Source organism: Macadamia integrifolia, unplaced genomic scaffold (genome assembly GCF_013358625.1).
Source record: "Macadamia integrifolia cultivar HAES 741 unplaced genomic scaffold, SCU_Mint_v3 scaffold2941, whole genome shotgun sequence".
NCBI lineage: Eukaryota > Viridiplantae > Streptophyta > Magnoliopsida > Proteales > Proteaceae > Macadamia > Macadamia integrifolia.
The window spans coordinates 1-22601 of record NW_024869076.1 but is presented as its reverse complement, the minus strand read 5'-3'; the positions used below and the strand labels follow the sequence as shown (position 1 = coordinate 22601).

General features: G+C 38.0%; 2 protein-coding genes and 2 pseudogenes across 3 annotated transcripts; 1 reads left to right on the top strand and 3 right to left on the bottom strand.

The window, feature by feature from the left end:
• The first annotated feature begins 755 nt into the window (after nucleotides 1-755).
• On the top strand, nucleotides 756-9557 carry LOC122067501 (CSC1-like protein ERD4). 2 transcript variants are annotated; one of them, XM_042631346.1, is made up of 6 exons: nucleotides 756-1282; nucleotides 2328-2458; nucleotides 2703-2978; nucleotides 5133-5977; nucleotides 8177-8322; nucleotides 8854-8948. In XM_042631346.1, the coding sequence occupies exons 1-6, from the start codon at nucleotides 1015-1017 to the stop codon at nucleotides 8880-8882; spliced, it is 1695 nt and encodes a 564-aa protein (XP_042487280.1). In that variant the 5' UTR covers nucleotides 756-1014; the 3' UTR covers nucleotides 8883-8948. The 2 variants fall into 2 exon arrangements, with proteins under 2 accessions (XP_042487280.1, XP_042487279.1); XM_042631345.1 differs by having other exon boundaries at nucleotides 758-1282; nucleotides 8177-8432; nucleotides 8854-9557.
• Nucleotides 9558-11229: 1672 nt separating this feature from the next.
• On the bottom strand, nucleotides 11230-12832 carry LOC122067498 (annotated as a pseudogene).
• A 1142-nt stretch (nucleotides 12833-13974) lies between these two features.
• On the bottom strand, nucleotides 13975-15594 carry LOC122067502 (annotated as a pseudogene).
• Nucleotides 15595-18733: 3139 nt separating this feature from the next.
• LOC122067500 (tyrosine/DOPA decarboxylase 2-like) lies at nucleotides 18734-20822 on the bottom strand. Its single transcript, XM_042631344.1, has 2 exons — nucleotides 19209-20822; nucleotides 18734-19009 (listed from the first exon to the last, which is right to left on the bottom strand). Exon 1 carries the CDS (start codon nucleotides 20737-20739, stop codon nucleotides 19210-19212), a length of 1530 nt encoding a protein of 509 aa, XP_042487278.1. The 5' UTR covers nucleotides 20740-20822; the 3' UTR covers nucleotides 18734-19009; nucleotide 19209.
• Nucleotides 20823-22601: the final 1779 nt, after the last annotated feature.

Here is a 22601-nt window from a genome sequence, read left to right as displayed (position 1 = left end):
TTACATGATATGCTCAACAATTGATCGATCAAATTAACTTACTAACAACAATTGAATTATAGGTAAGGCTTTCCCACATTCTTTGTGTGAGAAATTTTTTTTACATCAAATTAATCAAAATATGGAGAACAACTTTACCAACAAAAGACCCACATAATTAGAAAGAGAGAGACCCATCTGACTAAACATGAAATAACATCTCCACACCACTTGCGTGGAATCATTTTCACTTATATTATTATGTTTGATCATGGTCATTGGATTGGCATAGTGGAATAAGTTGGCTGATCATTACCTTGGTGACATTTACAATTGTAACGAACATATGGTTCCAAATCTCATTAACCCAGTAAAGAATTGCTTTCCTTCCGCACCACAAAATTGAAGGTTTCATAAGATTACGCGTGCAGTGAAGGCAAAACCTTTTTACTTTCTACATACCTTGCTTAGATGCCACGGAGTATAATTACAACTACATTACAAGGGTAATTATGCCATTATACATAGAACTAGACCAGTTTCGTCGGTTTAGTCAAAAACGACCGTTACAGTTGAAGGGTAATATGGTCATTTCATTCTTCACACTCCTTTTCTCTACCCTAAAAATGCGCTGTCTTCCTCTTTCCCAGCTCAACCGCAGGCCCCAGACACAGACAAGCTTCTTCTCTTTTTACGTTAAAAATCAATAAAAGATTATAAAAAATCCATAAATGAATCTATAAAAGGTTATGAAAAACCCATAAATGAGTCTAAAGATTTCAGGATTTCTTCCAACCAGAATGGATATTTTATTTTTTCAGGAAATTGTAGAAATAACTATTATAAATCCTTTATAACGGCTATTCTTCTTCTCTCGCTTTCAATGGACCAATCAACGGCTAGTTTTCATGGTTTTTAGCGTTGCGCCTGTTCACATTCTCTGGTATCACTTTAACGAACCCCATTAAAGAGCAGAGAAGAAGTAGAAAGTTGGAGAAATAGCAGAGGAGAAGGGGAAGAAGGGACTAAGGAGAGATGGATTTGAGCTCATTTATCACGTCTCTTACGACGTCTTTTGTGATATTTCTGTTTTTGATGCTTGTGTTCGTATGGCTGTCGAGAAAACCTGGCAACAATGTTATTTACTACCCGAATCGGCTTCTCAAAGGGTTGGATCCATGGGATGGGTCGAGGACGAAGAACCCATTTTCTTGGATTCAGGAAGCTTTGAGTTCTACAGAGGCAGATATCATTTCTATGTCCGGAGTCGACACCGCCGTTTACTTCGTCTTCTTGAGTTCAGGTGAGTATGGGCTTCTTTACTGCATTTTTTTTTCTTCTTTTTGTATATCTATTCCTCTCTCCCAACCCATAAATTTTTCCCTCTTGTGGGAAATTTATGCTTTTTCGGTTGGTGGGTGTAGTAAATACAGAACCCGAGATGTTGGGGTGATTTTGTTTTTCGTTCATGGTTCTTTTGAGCATTAACTTATTTGGTCTCTTAAAAATTGTTTAGATTCTTAGATGGGCTCGGAGAGATTTTGTTTTTGTAATTTTAATAATATATATGTGGAGAACTGCTTGATTTGAAAGACTCAGTTTCCTGCAATGGGTATCTCTGTGTTTTGGGTACTTGTACGAATTCCCGTTTCTGTAACGGGTTTTCTTCTTCTTTTATTTTTTTCCTGGGTAGCGAGTGCTTGGACTCTTCTTAAATCCAAAGAATTTGATTGCAAAATACGGTAAAATTTAATAACCAGATTTGGTATGTTTTATAATTAAGTTCATAGTCATGTTAGGTAATGATTACAGAAGTTTTTGTTTTTTTGTCTTGATTTAATTTATTTCCCTTTCCTTTACTTTCCTTTCCCTGCAATCATCAGGAGCCTGGAAAACCTTTTTCACCTCTCCATTTGGGTGGTTCTGTTGGCATAGGAACCTTGATGAAGAATTGACTAGACATCTCTAGTTGTATTTGTGGCTGTAATCAGCTTTTGGGGTCAAGAGGAGTTGAAAGCCATATTCATTTTAGAGTTCTATCGGGTCTGTTGAAATTTATTGATATATGCATCAAGGAGTGAGTTGTTGTTGTGCATGCTTAATGTTTTGTTCGCAGATCATTGGGAACTTAATAGATTCTCACTTCGAATTCTTCCTATTCGTTGTTTCAAGTTGCATTTGATGTACCTGCAACAGCGAAGTTCATAAAATAAGTACCTGCAAGTTATTTATCTCAAAAATTGGTTTTTTTTTTAAATTAATTAATTAATTAATTAATTAATTAATTAATTTTAATTAATTTATTATTATTATTATTGAAATTTCCTTTTGTTTAATTAATGTTGCAGTTCTGGGCATCTTGGTTTTATCTGGCCTTGTGTTACTACCAATTCTTCTGCCGGTTGCTGCAACTGCACATGTGAAGCCAACTAATGGGACCTTCAGCTCTCTTGATAAGCTATCCATGGGAAACATTGAAGTAAGATACATTACTTTGCTCCTAAATTGTGTCATAGTTTTTCTTCTCTATGTGTGTGTTTCCCCTAGTGGGCTTGTTCTTTCATTCTTGAATGATAACCAGCTGCACCTTTGTACCTAAACTGGTTTGATTGTAGTAGATCTCCTATGGTGTAAATTGGAACACATAGGGTATCTAATGTTATAATCTTATTCGGTTATTCCCATACAATTTTGTTTACTTAATTTTTCTGTATGTAATTCAGGTGAAGAGTCCAAGACTGTGGGCATATGTGATTGCAACCTACTGGGTTTCCTTTGTAACATTTTACATCTTATGGAAGGCATATGGACATGTATCTGATTTGAGAGCCACAGCTTTAATGTCTCCAGAGGTGAAACCTGAGCAATTTGCTGTTCTCGTCAGAGACATACCTCAGGTTCCTGAAGGAAAAAATCGTAAAGAGCAGGTTGATTCATATTTCAAAACAATCCATGCAGAAACATTTTACAGATCAATGGTAGTCACAGACAACAAACAGGTATAATTCGTCATTTCTCTCCATGTTAATTTCTTCTGTGCAGGTTGAATCTGATAAATTCAAAATGTAATCACAATGATTATTAATAAAGGAGCTGAACCATAAAATTCTGGAAGCAAATTTTGGCAGTCACAGTTGCCATGTGGCAGTTCTGTTGGAGCTCAACTTCAGTGGACATGGTCGTACCATCATATACTCATCGCTTAAGTTTTGGACCAATCTGATATCTCCCTTCAATGTGATGCTCAGAAAATTCAATTCAATTTCGGATTGTTTGAAAAAACAGGACATTAGGGATGAGGGAAAGCCCCCAAACTATGTGGTTCCCCTTCAATGTGATAGAAGGTAATTCCCCTTCTATCCTCCAATGGTCGGACTTGAGAGATAAGGGAAAACCCCCAAACTATATGGTTCCCATTCAATGTGATAGAAGGAAATTTCCCTTATGTCCTCCAATGGTCAGGTTTGACCAACAGCAACCACTGCCTGGCATTTGTGGTGTAATGCTGCCTTGTTGCGTTATATTTTCCAAACAGATTTTAAGTGGTTTTTACCTGGAACAAAAGGAGTCTAAATGGAAATTAAGGATGTAAAAATTTAGGGATAAGGAAATAAAAGGAAATTTAAAGTATGGTAAGACTCAACTATGGTTGCTTGATTTTTCTTCCTTTACCATTAGAGAGTGATTTTCCCAAAGAAGAAAGAAGAATAATTTTACTGTACATTGCTTCTGATTGTTGTTCATTCTAAATGATTGTTCTCATTTGGTTTTCCCTCATCTTAACTGGTCAGTGCCACTACTCGATCGCCTTTGCATCTTTGATAAACTCATTTTATGTATGTGATGTTTCCTTGGTTTCTGAACATTTTCCTAAACATTGTCTACCTGTAAGAAAATTTGTAATATACTGCTCCTTCTGACTACTGTTCAGTGTAACAGTGTACACGACTGCTGTTATTTGAGCTTCCTCATCTCGACAGTCAGATGAGGACATAAATTTCTGCATACACAGTAAATTATGATTTGGGAGGTGACCTTGGAAATATCCTCTTCTGCGAAGCAGGGGGTTAAGGCAGCATACTTTTGGCCCTCCCAGACCCTGTAGTAGTGGGAGCCTCATGAACTGGGTTGCTTTTTTTATTTATTTTTTTAATGCTGCCAGGCTGCGTACACTATGCTAGTGCCTCCCTGTGTCTATCTCTCCTCTCCCACAATTGGGGGCAGATATGTCATTTCATTGGAGGGAGGAGAGAGATAGACACAGGGAGGCATAAGAGTAGCATATGCAGCCTGGCAGCGTTCTTTCCACCTTACGATTTTATTCCTTTCTATGGTAGTGCCTCCCTGTGTTTGTCTCTCTCCTCCCACAGTTGGGGGCAGATATGTCATTTCATAGGAGGGAGGAGAGAGAGATAGACACAGGGAAGCATAAGCGTAGCATATGCAGCCTGGCAGCGTTCTTTCCACCTTGTGATTTTATTCCTTTCCAGTCTTGCACTTATCCATCTCAGCATCTGCATCGGCAGATATGTCATTTCATAGGAGGGAGGAGAGAGAGATAGACACAGGGAAGCATAAGCGTAGCATATGCAGCCTGGCAGCGTTCTTTCCACCTTGTGATTTTATTCCTTTCCAGTCTTGCACTTATCCATCTCAGCATCTGCATCTTTGCTACATTCATTTTATGTTGTGTTGTTTCTTGGTTGCTGAGCAAGATGAGCACAAGTATGAAATATTTACTGTGTAATTTAGGAATTTGATTCTGTATAAATATTTTTTCATCAATTTCTACAGAAGTAGCAAAATATGGTTACAAAAAATATTATGGGGGAGGTATGAGAGAAAAAATGTTCAGCTAAATTTATATCACAGATTATGGGGAGTAGTAGAAAGAGAAACCACTTCCCCTATACCTTTGTGTTTGGTCAGCTTCAGTCTGATTTGCATTTCGATCAAGCTTTTGGCTGTTCATCTTGAAGCTTTTGGCTGTTCATATGAAATATTGTTACTTGCATCACTTGACATACATTTTCTCTAGCTAACTGACTTATGTGGACTCTGTTTGAGATCCATAAGTGGGGCAAAGTTGCAACTGAAAACTGATTAGCTTTAGAGTCTAGTAACTTGCACTTATGACTTCATTTTTGATACAGGCCAACAAAATTTGGGAAGAGTTGGAAGGATATAGAAAGAAGTGTGCCCGTGCTGAAGCCATTTTCGCAGCCACAAAAAGAACAGGAACAGCAGAAGGAACAAGACCGACAAACAAAATTGGCTTCCTTGGTCTCATAGGGAAAAAAGTAGACACAATAGATTACTGCAATGAGAAAATTAATGAACTGTTCCCAAAACTAGAATCTGAGCAGAAGACTACCATTAGAGAGAAGCAGCAAGCAGCAGCTATTGTCTTCTTCAACAGCCGTCTGGCTGCAGCTTCTGCAGCTCAGGCTGTTCATGCACAGATGCCTGACTCATGGACAGTTACAGAAGCTCCTGAACCCCGTCAACTAATATGGAGAAATTTTACAATTAAATTTTATGAGAGAACGATACGACAATGTATTGTTTATGTGGTTGTGGCTTTGATTATATTTTTCTTCATGATTCCAATTGCCATCATCTCTGCATTCACGACTCTGGACAATCTAAGAAGGTTACTTCCATTCTTGAAGCCTGTTCTTGACATTGCCGCGGTTAAGACAGTATTGGAAGCTTACCTACCTCAGATTGCACTTATTGTGTTCCTGGCTTTGTTACCAAAGTTTCTTATGATGTTCTCCAAGGCCGAAGGAATCCCTTCTGAGGCTCATGCTGTGAGAGCCACCTCAGGGAAGTATTTCTATTTCATAGTGTTAAATGTTTTTATTGGAGTAACTGTTGGTGGGACCCTATTCGGTACATTGAAGACCATAGAGAAAACTCCGAACAAAGCCGTACATATTCTGGGTAAAGGTGTTCCGGCTAATGCAACCTTCTTTGTGACCTTTGTGGCGTTGAAGTAAGTTGACTACTTTCAATTTCTCTCTCTCTCTCTCTCTCTCTCTCCACTTTCTTTTTTAATGTTTTACTAGGACACAGATTTCAGATAATCTAATTATTGTTAGGTGCATTAGGAGACCAAAGTTATGCGTATAATGCATTTTTATGAACATTCCTTTTGTTTCTGCGATTCATTGTTCTGGTTTACTTCAACCGTGGTATATATCATTCATTATGGGTATAGCAAGACATGACACATGCAAAGGCTTTGATCTTCCATTTGACTTGACCACATGGGACATCTCTGTGCCAAACTATCAAACCAATCAAATATATCTGTTGGGAACTAAAAAAAAAAATGAAGTGATCAATTAAGAGCAGCCTATTATCATCCAACTGTGTAATTCTTTTTGGTGATGGTATTATACTAGATGAGACCTTTGCATATGAGGATTGTCTCTAAGAATTTTTTTTCGCTTTGTAGTGTTAATACCACACCTATGGCTAGCAGGTAGCTAGAGAGTCCAAACACATGAGTGCAATGTGTTAACCCTTATAACTTTAAGACTACATTTCAGGTCCCAGACTAAGGATCTCCATAATGGTTATTGTTTTGAAGAAAGCAAGCTTTTCTCCAATATAACCCTTATCCTTTGCATACGAGGATTGTTTCTAAGATTTTTTTTTCGCTTTGTAGTGTTAATACCACACCTATGGTTAGCAGGTAGCTAGAGAGTCCAAACACATGAGTGCTATGTTTTAACCCTTATAACTTTAAGACTACATTTCAGGTCCCAGACTAAGGATCTCCATAATGGTTATTGTTTTGAAGAAAGCAAGCTTTTCTCCAATATAATCCACTACAAGAATTTTTTGTGGGGTTGTCTTCAAACCTTAATAGAAGCTCATCTATATTTTCCGTACTTTATCTTGTGGTAATTTTCCTAGACAGTCATGGGTTTGTGGTTTCTTCTATGCTTATATTGCAAGGTCACTGTTACTCAGTGCTTTATTTATTGGAGGGGAGAACTTAGTTTATTTGTTGGGTGGACATATTTAAATTCATTTTTTTATCATTTACTTGAACTTGTGATACTATTTTGGTACTCAAGGAGTCAAGGTAGAAATATTAGTGTTGCCTACTCATCAGGGAATTCTTGAAAATATTTAGATTCTGATAAGAGAAGTAGGTAATCAGGAAATATACATATGTGATGAAAAATAAGTCTTATAATGTAGTATATAGATATAGAAAATTACAGATTTTCCATTGTCATAGAAATAGATTATTGCTATGACAACTTCTCAGTTAGAAAGGTTAATTAGATTTGCGCAAATGCCACACTATATAGTTTGTGGAAGCATGGCTAACTTCTAGAAGTGCATTCCACTTTCTTCTTTATTAATAGTTTTTGAAGGGGTTAGTAGTAGCATCGTTATTCCTGCCAGCTTAGAGGGAATGGTGTCTGCCACATGGCATGGCACCCAAAACACACAGAGGTAGGCCTTCTATTCTTTCCCCTTTAATGGGGTTGAAGTTTTACCTAAACAGCCGACAAGTGGAAGAGATAATTGAATGCCGGGCAATCTGATAGTTGTGGGGGCATGAAAATTTGACATTCTTACAGACAGATGATCCTCTATGTGTAATGTACTTGATTGGTCAAACCAGCAATTCATATGGCTCAAATTGAGCTGCCCATAAATATGCCTTTTTTCCTTAGGTGGCATCCTGAGCCTGATTTTTATGTGTGAAACCATATGGACATATAAATCAAAGTACTTGGATTGCTCAAGAAATTCTGTTTCTTTGCTGTGCTTGAACTGGGCAGGTTCCTGCCATTTACCGAATGTGGTCAAATTGAGCTGCCCATAGATATGCCTTTTTTCCTTAGGTGGCATCCTGAGCCTGATTTTTATACGTGAAACCATATGGACATATAAATCATAGTACTTGGATTGCTCAAGAAATTCTGTTTCTTTGTTGTGCTTGAACTGCGCAGGTTCCTGCCATTTACTGAATGTAGTCAAATTGAGCCGCCCTTAGATATGCCTTTTTTCCTTAGGTGGCATCCTGAGCCTGATTTTTATACATGAAACCATTTGGACATATAATCATAGTACTTGGATTTCTCAAGAAATTATCTGTCTTTGCTGTGCTTGAGCTGGACAGGTTCCTGCCATTTACTGAATTGTACTGCTTTCATGAATGTCTCAGGTTTTTTGTTGGCTATGGGCTTGAGCTTTCCCGTTTGGTTCCTCTGATCATTTTCCATTTAAAGAGGAAATTTATGTGTAAAACTGAAGCTGAGCTGAAAGAAGCCTGGGCTCCTGGGGATTTTGGTTACGCTACAAGGGTTCCAGGTGATATGCTAATCATCACCATTGCTCTCTGTTACTCTGTGATAGCTCCTATTATCATTCCATTTGGTGTGGCATACTTTGGCCTTGGATGGCTTATTCTCCGGAACCAGGTTTGTCAAGATAATCTTTACTTTCTATTCCTGAGTATCCAGAACCTTCAGAGCAATTTGGAAGGAGTTCTATTTTAAGTTTTGTTAGGAATGCTTTGGTCTGAATGAAAACTTTAAAACCCTACCCTAGGAGGTTTTCCAGGTTAACCTTAAAACCTAATCATCTACTGACTCATTGGGTTTTAAGATTGGGTGTGGATAGGACAGATACGGATGTTTTGCTGGACCTTTGTACTCCTCTGCAAGTTTGATGTTGGACCCCAATTGGTTGAAGGATTACTTCTATTATCTCCCCTTAAAATTGGATGTTCTTATCACTTTCCCTCCATCCCCTGGTAGAAGGGTTATTCTTAGGACTCCTTTTGTTGATGTAGTCACCCTATTCCTTCATTCTTATACTTTTGACATTTCTTTCTTACAGGCTCTAAAAGTGTATGTTCCATCATATGAGAGCTATGGGCGCATGTGGCCCCACATGCATGCACGTATTCTTGCGGCTCTGATTATCTTCCAAATTACAATGTTTGGCTTCTTTTTGCTGAAGGAATTCGTTGAGACAGTTTTGTTGATTCCCCTTCCCATATTCACTATCCTATTCAGTTTTGTATGTTCGAAGAAATTTTACCGATCATTCAGCCACACTCCTCTTGAGGTTGCCAGCCATGAATTGAAGGAGATCCCTAACATGGAATCCATCTTCAAAGCGTTCATCCCAGCATGTTTGAGATCAGAAAAGTTCGATGATGGTGGTGACCAGTTTGAGGATGCTCTCGCTCAATTTTCAAGAAGTGGATCAACCGTTTGATGTAAATACTTGAAAAACATGTATGTTCATATAATACCATGTCTTTGCTTTAGTAGATCCTGGACCTTTAGTTGGCATGATTTGTTCTATTGATGAGTAGTTCTAGGAATCATTTGTTTCAGACATCAGCAGTCTGTACATCCCAATAGTGTGTGAAGTTTATGTCTCTGTCTAATTTTAGTAGTAAGTTTTCCCTTGTTGGTTAATACCCCAGCTGGTTGTATTTTATACGATAGTGTGAGAAGGCTTTGTTTCTGTCTACTTTGAGTTGTAAGTTTTCTCTTGTTATTGATTAATTAATACCAGCCGTTTGTGTTTTATTGCTTTTCTATTGCTACTCACCTCAATTTGGAAAAAAATATCTTGTCATCTATGGTGAATCCTGTGTTTTCAAGACCTTCCACAAATTACACTAAATTTCCCCCCCCCCCCCCTTCCTTTTCTGAACCATTTTACTTCAATATTTCAAAGTTCATCAACCAGCACAAGTTTTTCACCAGAATCAGGGGAGGAAGCCTAACTTTCTATGGTTTTTCTCCAAGTTGATAGAACAAGGTGATTCCTTGATCAGTTTTATTAACAACGAAACTTAGCCATTAATTTTTCATTTAGAGTGGGGAATAAAGTTGAATCTATCAAAAAAGAGCGCAGTAATTGACGGAATAACAATATTACAAATTAGAGTGGGGCCCTCTCTCTCCCAAAAAAAAAAAAACCACAGTGGAGGTAGGGTTTTATGGTTTCAGGTCTCAAGTTCATGATGATTTATTTCAATGGGGTGAGATAGACCTGGATTTTTTAGTGATTTGTTTTACCATGTGGCAACTCCTTTCAGCTTGAAACTTGACTTGGATATCTAGGTAGTAGTTCTATTTGCTAACAAAATTTCAGCACCATTGGACCTGCGACGTGACAGAACTAGGTACCTATCCATAAATCCTGCTTCTGTGTGTAATATAAGGAGGAAATTTAGGATTTAGAAGTTGAATTGCAAAACTGAAACCAGAGACTAGAAAATGAAAATCTTTAAAACAGGAAAAGATGATTAAAAGGATTGGTGTTGCCATTTAGAGTTATGCTAAATGTCTAGGTTCTGCATTGCTAGCTAAGCCAAGAATCTTCAATGTTGGACTCTGTTCTTGATTGTAGATAAGAAAAACAGAGACATAAATGTTCTGTTGCTTCTCTGTCATGAGGTCTTTCTTCATTCTAAAATGTTAAAAAACCCAACAAGGACCCACATTTCATAAAGTAAAAGACCTTGGTGACAACAATAATTCACCTTAATAATAAATTATCACGGAATGGTTTCTGTCTTGATTGGGGATTAATGGTTTGAAACTTGAAATAATTCATTTTCCATCATAAAAAAAATTTTGCTCGTCTTTCCCAAGGTTTTCAATGGAGTAAGCTTGGCTTAGGCTGTCTTTTGAATCTCAAAAGAGAACTTGAGCAGCTAGCCAGAAGAATAATTACTATTTTTCACACATTATTTATGAATTATTCTACAGTATATACAGTAGAATTTCCGATCCTGAATTTACTAACTACGTTTAGAGTTGACACTTTTTTCAGTCATTTTGATGACTAATTAGAGATGACTCTCATTAGAATATTTATTAGAAATAGAACGGTGTCACTCATAAGTAATTACTAACACTTCATTTTTGGCTTTGCTAGAGTTAAACACGACTATGGCTACCAGAAATGTTGAAACTAAGATCTTGATCAGTTGTGTTTGTTAACTGGTTTTAAAGAAACCAAGTCTTTTCAATATATAACTCCAGCCAGTCCTATAACCTTTTCTCACATAATCATTGCTGTAATAAAAAAAAATACTTGGTTTTATTGTTGAGCAGAGATGGGATATTCATTTTCATTCAGTTGTCATCATTTCTTATCTTGTGATAATGGTTTCATATTCAAGAGCTGAGTTTGACAAGTAGGAATGGTATTGATACTTTTTTTTTACAATCCCATGAGGGCTTAATATCATGAAGCAAACACTAAGGGTTCAGTCCTTTCATGATAATCTGTATGCATATCAACAAAAGCCTGATTAGATGATTCTCTAGTAGAGGGTATGTCTTCAGGCTCTCTGTTAGCTCTAAGCAATCTCCCGTAAGAGTTTAGATCTTGTCCTATGTTGTCCAATTGGTACCAGCACTCTGGTATCCCAAGTTCATCCACCAACATTCCACAAGCTTTGTTCACCAAAGCCAAGTCCCTTCGAGCATCCACCCGGAATGTCGATGTGCTACTTTGAAAACCATCAACAAGATGTAGGTATGTCTCTAGGCTGTGGAACCCTGGCAGATTGAATCCTTTCTTGAGGTAGGGGGATGTGTGCACATCAAGTTTCAATTCAGCTCCAACATGGGTATAGTGCCATGCTGATGTTCCAAGGATCTCATCAAACTTTTGGAGACCTTCATTGAACATTATCCCAGGCATCTTGGGGACTAGATCCTGCTTCACTACAAGGCGCAGTGTTTTCACTCCCATTTCACAAAGCTTCTCTTTAAAAGCGTTGTTACCAACTCTCGGTGCACCGAAAGAGATTACACTGATAGGTAGACCAGGTATTGCCTTGGCAGCCTCATAAGCATTGAGGAGAGATAAGGCACCTCCCAAGCTATGGCCAGTGATGGTGAGGCTCACTTCTTCACCTCTTGCTCTATAGAAGTTAACTAGTCTACTTATTTCTTTCATTACTTGCTCTGAGGCACTTGACTTGTTATACCTTGTAGACTCACTCTTAGATGTGTAGATGTCAAGAAAGTCATGCTCAACCATCACATCCCCATCTCCAAGATGTTCCAATTTCCCTCGTAGATCTTCAAACCACTCTGATGGTGCCACAGTGCCACGCCAAGCCATTACAATATCGCGTCTTCCAATCCTTAACGACTCCTCATCATTGCTAATAGCCACGTAACCCATCCAATTGGAATCCTTGCTCCACGTGTCCATCAAGTGGGACCTCTCAAGCCAATGTGGAACATCGATATGTGACATGGCATAGATGTACTTGCTTCCTCTATACCCATGCTTACTAAGTCCCAATTTGCCAAAAAGTTTTCGGCAATTATACCTACAACTCCCACAATACTCCGAGAAGGAATCAATTGGCGCAAATTCGCCAAACTTGATGATCTCTCGTCAGAGCCAAGGATGTAGAGGGTCTAGATGGTTGTCCCAATCTGACGAAGCATGCATTTCGCGCCATTTTGAAGATATGTCTTCCTTGGGTGATACTAGAACTGTTTGATTGTATTGGTGTAAGGTATACTGATCTATACAGGGATGCTGCATTGGTGGTTGAGGGATCTGTAGGTGGAGATGGAGGAGGCTTAAGAGTGATTGGGCAATGCAAGTGGTGCGATTAGTCTTCCGGGGTTCAAGTGTGACATTTTGTCGGGCATGGATTACAAGAGGTTGATGGTAGGATGCCAGAAGGTGTTGATGGATGGTTGGTGTTATGGCCTTCATCTGCAACATCAAATCCTAAGATGATCAAAGAGGAACAGTATGGGATCAAAGTTGCTCTGAAATCTCTTAAAAATTTGGAAGTAGGAACTTGGAGAGATGGAGGAATCTGCACGGTTCACAACATTAAATCTATTGGTGTATATATATATATATATATATAAGAAGAGATGGGGGTTTGATATGATCAAAGGTTGATGTTTCAAACCAACAAGTCAACTATACTCAAAAAACTTTGAAGGTTCAAAGTTGAAACATTTACCTGCACAGTCCACACGACTTTGTCTGGTTGACAGTCATGACTCTTGACTCATGAGGCCTTGCACCTTTACGCGGAATCGCTGAAGCCGTATAACTTAGGAACAATATGAATGAGCCATTAGGACAGCCAATCGGCTATTTGAATATTAAGTCAATGTCCCTCAAGAATCTTGTGATGCTAGGCATTTGATTTTATTTTTTTTAATATATAAAAAAATAGATTCACCGAATTTATAGATACTTGGGTAAAAGTAGTATTGTTTGATTCAGATGATTCATGACCAAGTCTTGTTATTTTGTAGCTTGGTCGAGTCTACATGCTCTTGATTAGGTTTTTCAAAATATTGACTCGACTTGTTAAGTTGAAGAATTCCCAATAAGATATACTAGTGCTCTTAAGCCGTCATATTGCTGGTTGGGAAGATGAGTTTTGAGCCTTTGGCGTGAGTCACCAGAGTTAGAACCCAAATTTCCAACTATAAAAACATTCTTTTGACAAATTTTCTTATGAAACGGTAAAACACACTTTAAAAAAAATATTTTCAATTCACTCAAAAGAAAAGAATAATTGTTTTAACACATAAGCTACATGTTCCTCCAAAAGAATATAGCACAAAAATATGATCTCCATCGAATGCACCTTCTCCAATAGCTGAATCCCAAGCTCAAAGAAGAACACCCATCTTTTTCTCTCTTCAAGACCACCTTCTCCACCTTGTAATTTCTTGTTGGTTTTGTCCCCGATGTCCTGAATTTGATTATGTTTGTTGAATTTCTTATGTGTAACTTCAGCCAGTGCCACAAGATTTTCTTACATAACCATTGTAGATATATATTCACAAAACCCTTGGTTTCATTGTTGAGTAGAGATATTCATTTTCATTTATTGTCATTTCTTATCATGTGATATTGGATTCATACTCAAGAGCCAAAGTTAAAAATTTGGACTTATATTAGCATTTATTACAATCCCTCAAGGATTTGACATCATGAAGTGAACAATAAGAGTTCAATCCGTCCATAATCACTATACATATCAAAAAAATCCTGGTTAGATGATGATTCTCTAGAGGGGGAGTGGGTATGTCTTCAGTATCTCTCTTAGGAGCAGCCCATCTCCCATTAGAGTTTAGAACTAGTCCTTTGTTGGCCAATTGATACCAGCACTCAGGTATCCTTAGCTCATCCACCAACATTCCATTAGCTTTGTTCAACAAAGCCAAGTCCCTTTTAGCATCCTTCCTGAATGATGTACTACTTTGAAAACCATCAACAAGATGTAGGTATGTCTCTAAGCTGTGAAACCCTGGCAAATTGAATCCTTGTTTGAGATAGGGGGATGTGTGCACATCAAGTTTCAATTCAGTTCCAACATGGGTGTAATGCCATTTTGATACTTTGGTGATCTCATCAAACTTCTTCAGATTTTCATTGAACATTATCCCAGGCATCTTGGGGACTAGATCCTGCTTCACTACAAGGCGTAATGTCTTCACTCCCATTTCGCGAAGCTTCTCTTTGAAGGCGTTGTTACCGGTTCTAGGTGCTCCAAAAGAGATGACACTGATAGGAAGACCTGGGATTGCCTTTGCAGCCTCATAAGCATTGAGTAGAGATAAGGCACCACCCAAGCTATGGCCAGTGATGGTGAGGCTCACTTCTTCACCTCTTGCTCTATAAAAGTTAACTAGTCTAGTTATTTCTTTCATCACTTGCTCTGAGGCACTTAACTTGTTGTACCTTGTGGACTCACTCTTAGATGTGTAGATATCAAGAAAACCATGCTCAACCTTCACATCCCCATCTCCAAGATGTTCCAATTTCCCTTGTAGATCTTCAAACCACTCAGAGGGTGCCACGGTGCCACGCCAAGCCACGACAATATCGCGTCGTCCAATCCTTAATGACTCCTCATCATTGCTAACAGCCACATACCCCATCCAATTGGAATCTTTGCTCCACGTGTCCATCAAGTGGGACCTCTCAATCCACCTTGGAACATCAATATGTGACATGGCATAGACGTAGTTTGTGACCATATACCCATTCTTACTAAGTCCTAATTTGTAGAAAATGTTATTACAATTGTACCTGCAACTCCCACAATACTCTGAGAAGGAATCAAAATCAAAAGCTTCATATGTAGCTTGAGCGAATTCGCCGTATTTGATGATCTCTCGCCGGAGCCAAGGATGTAGAGGGTCTAGAAGATTGCCCCAATCCAAAGAACCCTGGATTTCGCGCCATTTTGTAGATATATCCTCCTTGGGTGAAAATGGAGCTGTTTGATTGTGAAATAAGATATTCCAATCAATGAAAGTATGCTGCTTTGGTAGATGATGAGGGGTCTCTAAGTGAAGATGGAGAAGGTTTGAGAATGAAGAACTAAAACTGGTTTGATGGTGCTCATGTGGTGCAGGTGTGACTTTTTGATGGGCATGGATTACAAGAGATCTATCAAAGGAGCCCAGAAGATGTTGATCATTGATGGTTGGTGTTATAGCCTTCATTTGCAAATTTGAATTTTTAGAATATCGATCAAGGAAGAAGGGTTAGTTTGGAATCAAGTAGTTGCTCTAAAATCTCTTAAAATTTTGGGTTGGAAACTTAAAAGAAGAGATGGAGGGTTCTAGTTCTGGTGAGGGTTCTGCACTTTGTGATACATATATATCGAGGAAGATATAGCAGAGTTGAAGGTTTCACCTTTCAGAGCTTCAAGTCAAGTTGAATCTTTCCCTTCCATAGTCACGCAACTTTGTAGGTCGTTGCGCGTGGTTGAAGCCGTCTAACTTATAAAGAGAACGAAAATATCTCCAATATTTTAAGTAGACATTTCAAACTCTTGACAAAGGAGCATACGACCGCCCAAGTCAGCTATTTGAAGATTTTTAGATTTTTTTAATGGTAAGTGTTTCTTACGAAGGAATGCATGAGAAAGTATTCAAGCTTACGAGAACCAGGTTCACACCATTGTTGTGGATTTCATGTGTGTGGATAAGGATTGAGCCGCACTCTTCATAGAAAAGTCATTTTTTCTATTACGAGAAGTGGCTGATCATTTATCAGGAGTCAACGCTTTCCCACAAAAAAAAACATTTTTCTAATTTTTATTTATCCATTTTTCCATGTCTTGATCGGATCTAGTCATGAGACTTGACTGAGATGGTGCATGTGCTGAAAAAAAATAGCAAGAATTTGTCATGTCCTCACGACTTTGTTTGGTTGAAAGACCAATTCTTGTAGGTAGTAGGCATGAAGCAAGGCCGGGGCCTCCATGTGAATAACTAAACTTATATAAAAACATGAAAGATTGTCCTTACTGGGGGAAACTACAGAAATTGCCACTACGTTGAAAGGTTTAGGAAATCTTGGCGTAAAACCCTAGTTATTAAATTCTCCGAATTAAACGCAAATAATTCTGTCGAACAGAATTTTACCGAATTTTACAAATAATTCAGTCTGAATCCGAATCAAATAAAACTTTTCTTCTTTTTTTAATAAAAATCGACAAAGCTTATATTTCCTAAGATAATCTCCCACACTTCTTTAAAAAAAAAAATATCTTTCACCCCATTTTGGTTTGACTAAGTTTTACAGTCGTTACTCGTTACTCTCTCTCTAATATTTAAAGTGAACATGCATGGTGGGTGACGTGGGTCTAACTAAATTTGTGCTCAGTCCCCTCTCTCAGTCTGTCTTTCTCTGATTCAACTATTTGAGTAATAGGAAATGAGTTTAAAAAAAAAAAAAAAGACTAAATATAATATTTTTATCTTTAAAATTTGAAAATTTAATTTTTATATTATTTGTATGTTACATACATATGATAATTGATAGATAATATGAAACACGTATTACAAATATTAAAAATAACATCTGAATTTTTTGTAAATGAATAATTCCATAATCCGAATCCAAACTCGAATTTTATTATCTCCATTTTTTTCAACGATATTTTAACCGAATCATTGAATTAATAAAACAAATTAATAAGAATAATTTTCATCCGAATAAGTTTTGAATTCAAATTTAATAACTATGCCCAAAAGTCACTTGTGGGAGGCCCAAATTAAGCAATAGGGCTGCAGAATCAGTAGGCTGGGCCTAGGCGCTAGGCACAGACGACGGGCTTATCTGAGTTGTACTTTGTGGCATTGTAGTAATATTCCTTACCAATGATGGGCTATTTTGGGTTAAGAAAACTTACAAAAGCTTTCAAGTTTGAACACAAACGGAAAACTTATAAATGCCCTAGTGGTCCAAATGTCCAATCCTTCCCATTTTTCCTAGGTCCAGCCAGATCAGGTCTTCGTACGGTAACCTGGTTTTGGGCTCTAGTTCAGGACCAATTATAATACTGGTACCAATCTCCCTCTCCCTCTCTTCCGACTTAAATGCCTCTTGTCTCTCTTCTCCACTTAAATCTCATACAATATTTCTCTTTATATATAAAAAAACTATTTTCTATTTTTATTCAAATTATTATTACTTATTTTAAATAATTGATTCCAATAGTACTTATACAAAATGCTTTATCTTTTCTGATGTCGATCCGATACAACATCAATCTTGATCCAATACTCTACTTATTCGATCCAATCTGATACCGATCAGTTGGATCAGTACTAAGACCCTAAGTCCAAAATACCCTTTTGACAACTCTATAGGTGGAGGAATCTCGTTTTCTTTGAACCACAACGATCCATTCATCATAGGCTTCATATGAATGGAAGAGGATATCAGAAGGTATTTTGGACTTGTACTAAAACCCTATAGGGATTTGTGAACCTAGGATGGTGGGAGAACCGTCCTCTATGGATGAGTAAAAATTGCTTCTTTGATTAGGGTTGTATCCTATGGTTACAATTCTACCCTCTATGTTTTTTTTATTTTGTTGAAAATTGATTTTACGGTATAGACGGTTATGACATCCCTCTCTAAGAAAGGGAGTGATTGATCAAAAGATTAAGAGAGATAATAAGAAAGAAAATAGGAAGAGATAGGTAGTCGGTCAAAAGATTAAGAGAGATAATAATGGGTTATAATTGGTACCCCATTTTAGCAAATCTAGCCTACAAGACATCTACTAAAGGAGTGATCGATCCGATGTCAATTTATTGACTGATAGTGTTAAGGAGCTGATCGGTAATCAAGTTGACTGAAAAATTACTATTTTGTATCAAGGAGTTGATCGGTTAGAATTACCATCAGGTTGATCGAGCGAATAGATTGAATACAATCAGATTGACTAATTAGGCAGATCGAGCAGGCTAATAGTATAACCGATCGATCAAGCTGGCCAAATATAGTCTAACTGATTGACGCATGAAATAAACTAAGGGTGGAGTTCTTATTAGTTTGAGGGGAGTGACATTTAAACAATTTCAAGTGAGGGTAGTTGTAACTATCCAAGTTGTGAAAATTAGGCTATAAAATATGGCTTCAATTAATAGAAGAAGAAGGGACATTAACAACAAAAACTATTCAACAAATCATCAACAATGCAATTACTTATCAATTTTGTTGCTTTCATAGTTTTGGACTCAATTTAGGACTCTTTTACTTATTCCTTGGTGTAATTCTTCACAAATTTCTTGTTTTGTGGACTCTTGTGCTTTGTTTACCATAACCTGTCTCGAGAAATAGATTGCTTCTCTCTCAATTTCCTTGATTTGTCTTTTTTTGAGCTTGATCTTGTCTTAATCAAAGTCCTTGGGATGATCGGGGCAAGAGAGGACTCCATTCCTTTGATCGAAATCAGATTACATTGAATCCAATCAAGAAGGATTCTGGCACACCTGGGAAAAATTAATACAGTCAAGAGTATTGTGAGAGATTAAAAGAAATTTGTTGCCAACAGTTACACACGTCCACCTCTTAAAGATCAATATCCTCTATAGTCCGTTGTACTAGAATGAAAACCCAAATTCTGATACAAGCACTTGATCCGAACTCATTTTTTCTGATGTGAAGATTTATATGTTTTTCCATTCCTTGGTGCCTTTTCTCCTGAGGCCGACTCCTGACACCAAACGAGAGAGAGAGAGAGAGAGAGAGAGAGAGAGAGAGAGAGAGAGAATTTATTATCTCATACAATACGTACGCAATTTTGCATGGAAAGTTGAAAATAAGTGAAAAATCAAAATAGTAATTTTTATGGAGCTATAGAATTCACGTTTTCAAAACTAAACTCCAACATGCAACACACCTTAATTACCCACCTTAATACATATTGAGAACAACGGCTGCATGTTCTTGCACCAACTTCCAAGCTATGTTGACATGCCTCTCCTCCGTTAGGGTTGCACCCACAGCGAACCGGATCATGTACACTCCCCCAACCACACCATGACTCATGTAGAGCCGACCAGACGAGTTCATCGACTCAAGGAACCTCCGATTCATCTCATTTGCACGTTCCTCATCATTCAATTGCTCACCATTTGCATGTGCCCTCATGACCGGTGGCAACAGGAGTCGAAAACACACCATAGAGAAAGTCCTAGGGACAACAATCTCAAACCTCTTGTCCATCCCCACAAGCCCTTCAAAATGCTTAGCCATCTTTACGTGGCTCCTTAGGAAGTTCCTAAGGTTAGTCACACCATAGCTACGTAGTACAAGCCACAGCTTCATGGACCTAAACCGGCGGCTTAGTGCTATCTGCCAATCTTTATAATCAATGACCTTATTAGTCTCCGTAGCTTTGTTCCTCAAGAACTCAGGATTTGTGGACAGGGCCTTAATAAGGGCACTAGGGTCTTTAACCCAAAGACAACAACAATCAAGTGCAGTGAAGAACCACTTATGCGCATTAAGACTAAATGAGTCTGCATTCTCCACGCCGTCGATAAAATGCCGGAATTCCGGGCATATACATGCACTTCCGGCGTATGCCGCATCGATATGGACCCATATCCCGAACTCTTTCGCTACATCACATAATGGGCCGACCGGATCCACGGCAGTTGAAGATGTGGTGCCTACTGTGGCACATAGGAAAAATGGAACGAGCCCGGCTTCAAGGTCGGCGAGAATTGCTGATCGGAGGGAATCCGGCGATAGACCAAATGCCGTCGACCTCGAGGTAGCAATGGGTCGGAAATTATTCGAGTGGATACCAGCAATCTGGGCCGCCTTTTGAAATGCAGAATGGGTCTGATCCGACCCGTAAACCACTAGCTTCCCTATATTGTCCCTACCAATCTTATCCAACATGCGGTGCCTAGAGGCTGTGAGTGTGCACAAGATGGCATCACAGGTACTCCCTTGTATCACACCTCCACCATTGCCAGAGGAGAGGAAGGAGTTAGGGAGCTTAAGCATTTTCCCAAGCCAGTCCATAACTATACTCTCGAGCTCTGTCGCTGCCGGTGATGACAACCAATTGAATCCCACGACATTGAATCCAGAGGTAAGCATTTCGCCAACAAAACCTGCAACGCTAACATTTGAAGGGAAGTAAGCAAAGAAGTTAGGGCTTTGCCAGTGTGTGATGCCTGGAATGATATGAGTTTCTACATCTTGGAGGATTGTTTGGATTGGTTCTGGGTTACTGGGGGCCGAGTCTGGGAGACGTTTTTGGAGATAACCAGGTTCGACTTGGCTCCGGACGGGGTACTTCTCGATGTCACGATAATAGTCGGCAAGGAAATCGATGATCATGTGGCCTTGCCTCCTGAATTCCTCAGGGTCAAGAGGATTAAGAGTGAGTTCAGTGTTGTTCTCTAAGCCATTGGCAAGGCTATCCATTTTGAAGAAGAAGAAGAAGAAGAAGAAGAAGAAGATGATGATGGTATGGGTTCGTTAGGAAAGAGAGGGGATGGAGGAGGTAAAGTGTTTTTAATCTGTGAGTTTTTTAAGGTCTCTGTACTGCTGAGTTTAAATAGAGCTCCCCAACTCGCTGCATGAGACTTTGGGGTTGGGAAGGTGCGCCACAGCGCCAGGGTGTTGAGAGAGAGAGAGAGAGAGAGAGAGAGAGAGAGAGAGAGTTTTTGGTAAACATTTATTGTTTTTAATTAATGAGAACATTGTACCAAAACTAAAATTTAATGAGAACATAAATGAACATACAACAATATTTAATTATTATCCAAATGTCAAAAAGTTATTCAAATTCATATTCGAATAAATAATAAATCGATACGAATTTGAATTGAATCCAAAATTATGACCGTCCACTTATATCTCTAATGAGATTAATTATGGTCATTTCTGCAAGAAACACAAGTAATATAGAATCTATGATCAACCTTTTATATAAATGCATCATCGTGGGATATGCCGTGAATCTTTGTGCGCAAATAAATTACTGAATATTGTATGATATATATTCAGCCTAGTAAGTCTAATAAAATAACAATTAACGCAAGTGCACGCATTTACATATTTGTCCTTCCTTAATCCTTTCCTCTTTAAGCTTTCTGTTGCTTCACTATTCACTGAATATGATTGTTGCTCAGCCCAAATAAGAAAGACGCACAGTTATACGTTCGCATATATGATAATAAAAAAAAAAAAAAAACCCTCTTGCAACTAACTCTAGCTTTGCTTTACCCCTTGTGTACAGTTATAACAATTGAAATGACTATTATAATTATTGAAATGTTGGATTTAAAAGCTTAAATTATTCAGAGAAAAATCTTAGTTGGTACATGAATGATTTTATATGTCCTGATTTTGTTGGAAATCTCAAGAATTATAGCTTTGGGGACTGTACCAAGGGTTTTTGGGTGGCGACGAAACAAAGGTAGACACATCTAAAAGTCTAGATAGATAGTGAAAAAAATATAGATTGGCTAATGTAAGGTAAAAGTAGGGATGACCTAGGGAGAATTTCTTGTTTCTTGTTATTCTATTATATTTTTATATTAATGAAATTAAACTGTAAACTCGGACGACCTAAGTTTGATTCCCACTAGGCATACCTTGGGTCAGTCACACAGGGTGTTTAGTGCTCTTCATTGCTTTAAGTGAAAGTTGAATGGTTCTCATTCAACCCCGGTATGATTCGATCCGTGCGATTGTAGGATCAGTATAGGACCACAGGACTAGTCAAGCCGAAGGCTTAGATACTCATCATTAGAAAAAAAAAAAATTAATGAAAATAAGATAACCGTTGGTATACTCCACTTGTTGATTAAACACTTTACCACAAAATAGTCAAATTACACAATTTATTGGCCTTCTCCTCTAAGGAAGTCAAAAAGCAGGCAATCAATGGAAAAGGGCTCCCTCATCTGCTATTTGTATTATGTAATGAAAGGAAGGAATCCGTCATCCACTTGTTGGGAAGGAATGAAGTCTGATTGTGCATTCTACCAAAAAAGAAAAAAAAAATTTCTGATTGTGCATATCAGAAAAATAAACAAGAAAAAAAAAAAAAAAAAAAGCTTCAAAGGCATGAGTGGAAATTTTTTTTGGAGTGGCAGCTGTTTGAAAGAGTGGGTGTAGAGGTTCCACATTTTTATGACCATGAAGGTACCTCAATTAATGCTTGACCATGAAAGTTCCAAACAACTTCATCTATAGTTATTGTCAGTGGTGGTTGTATGATTCTTTCATGTTACACGTGAAAAATTATAATCACAATCGTAATTTTAACAAGTTATTTG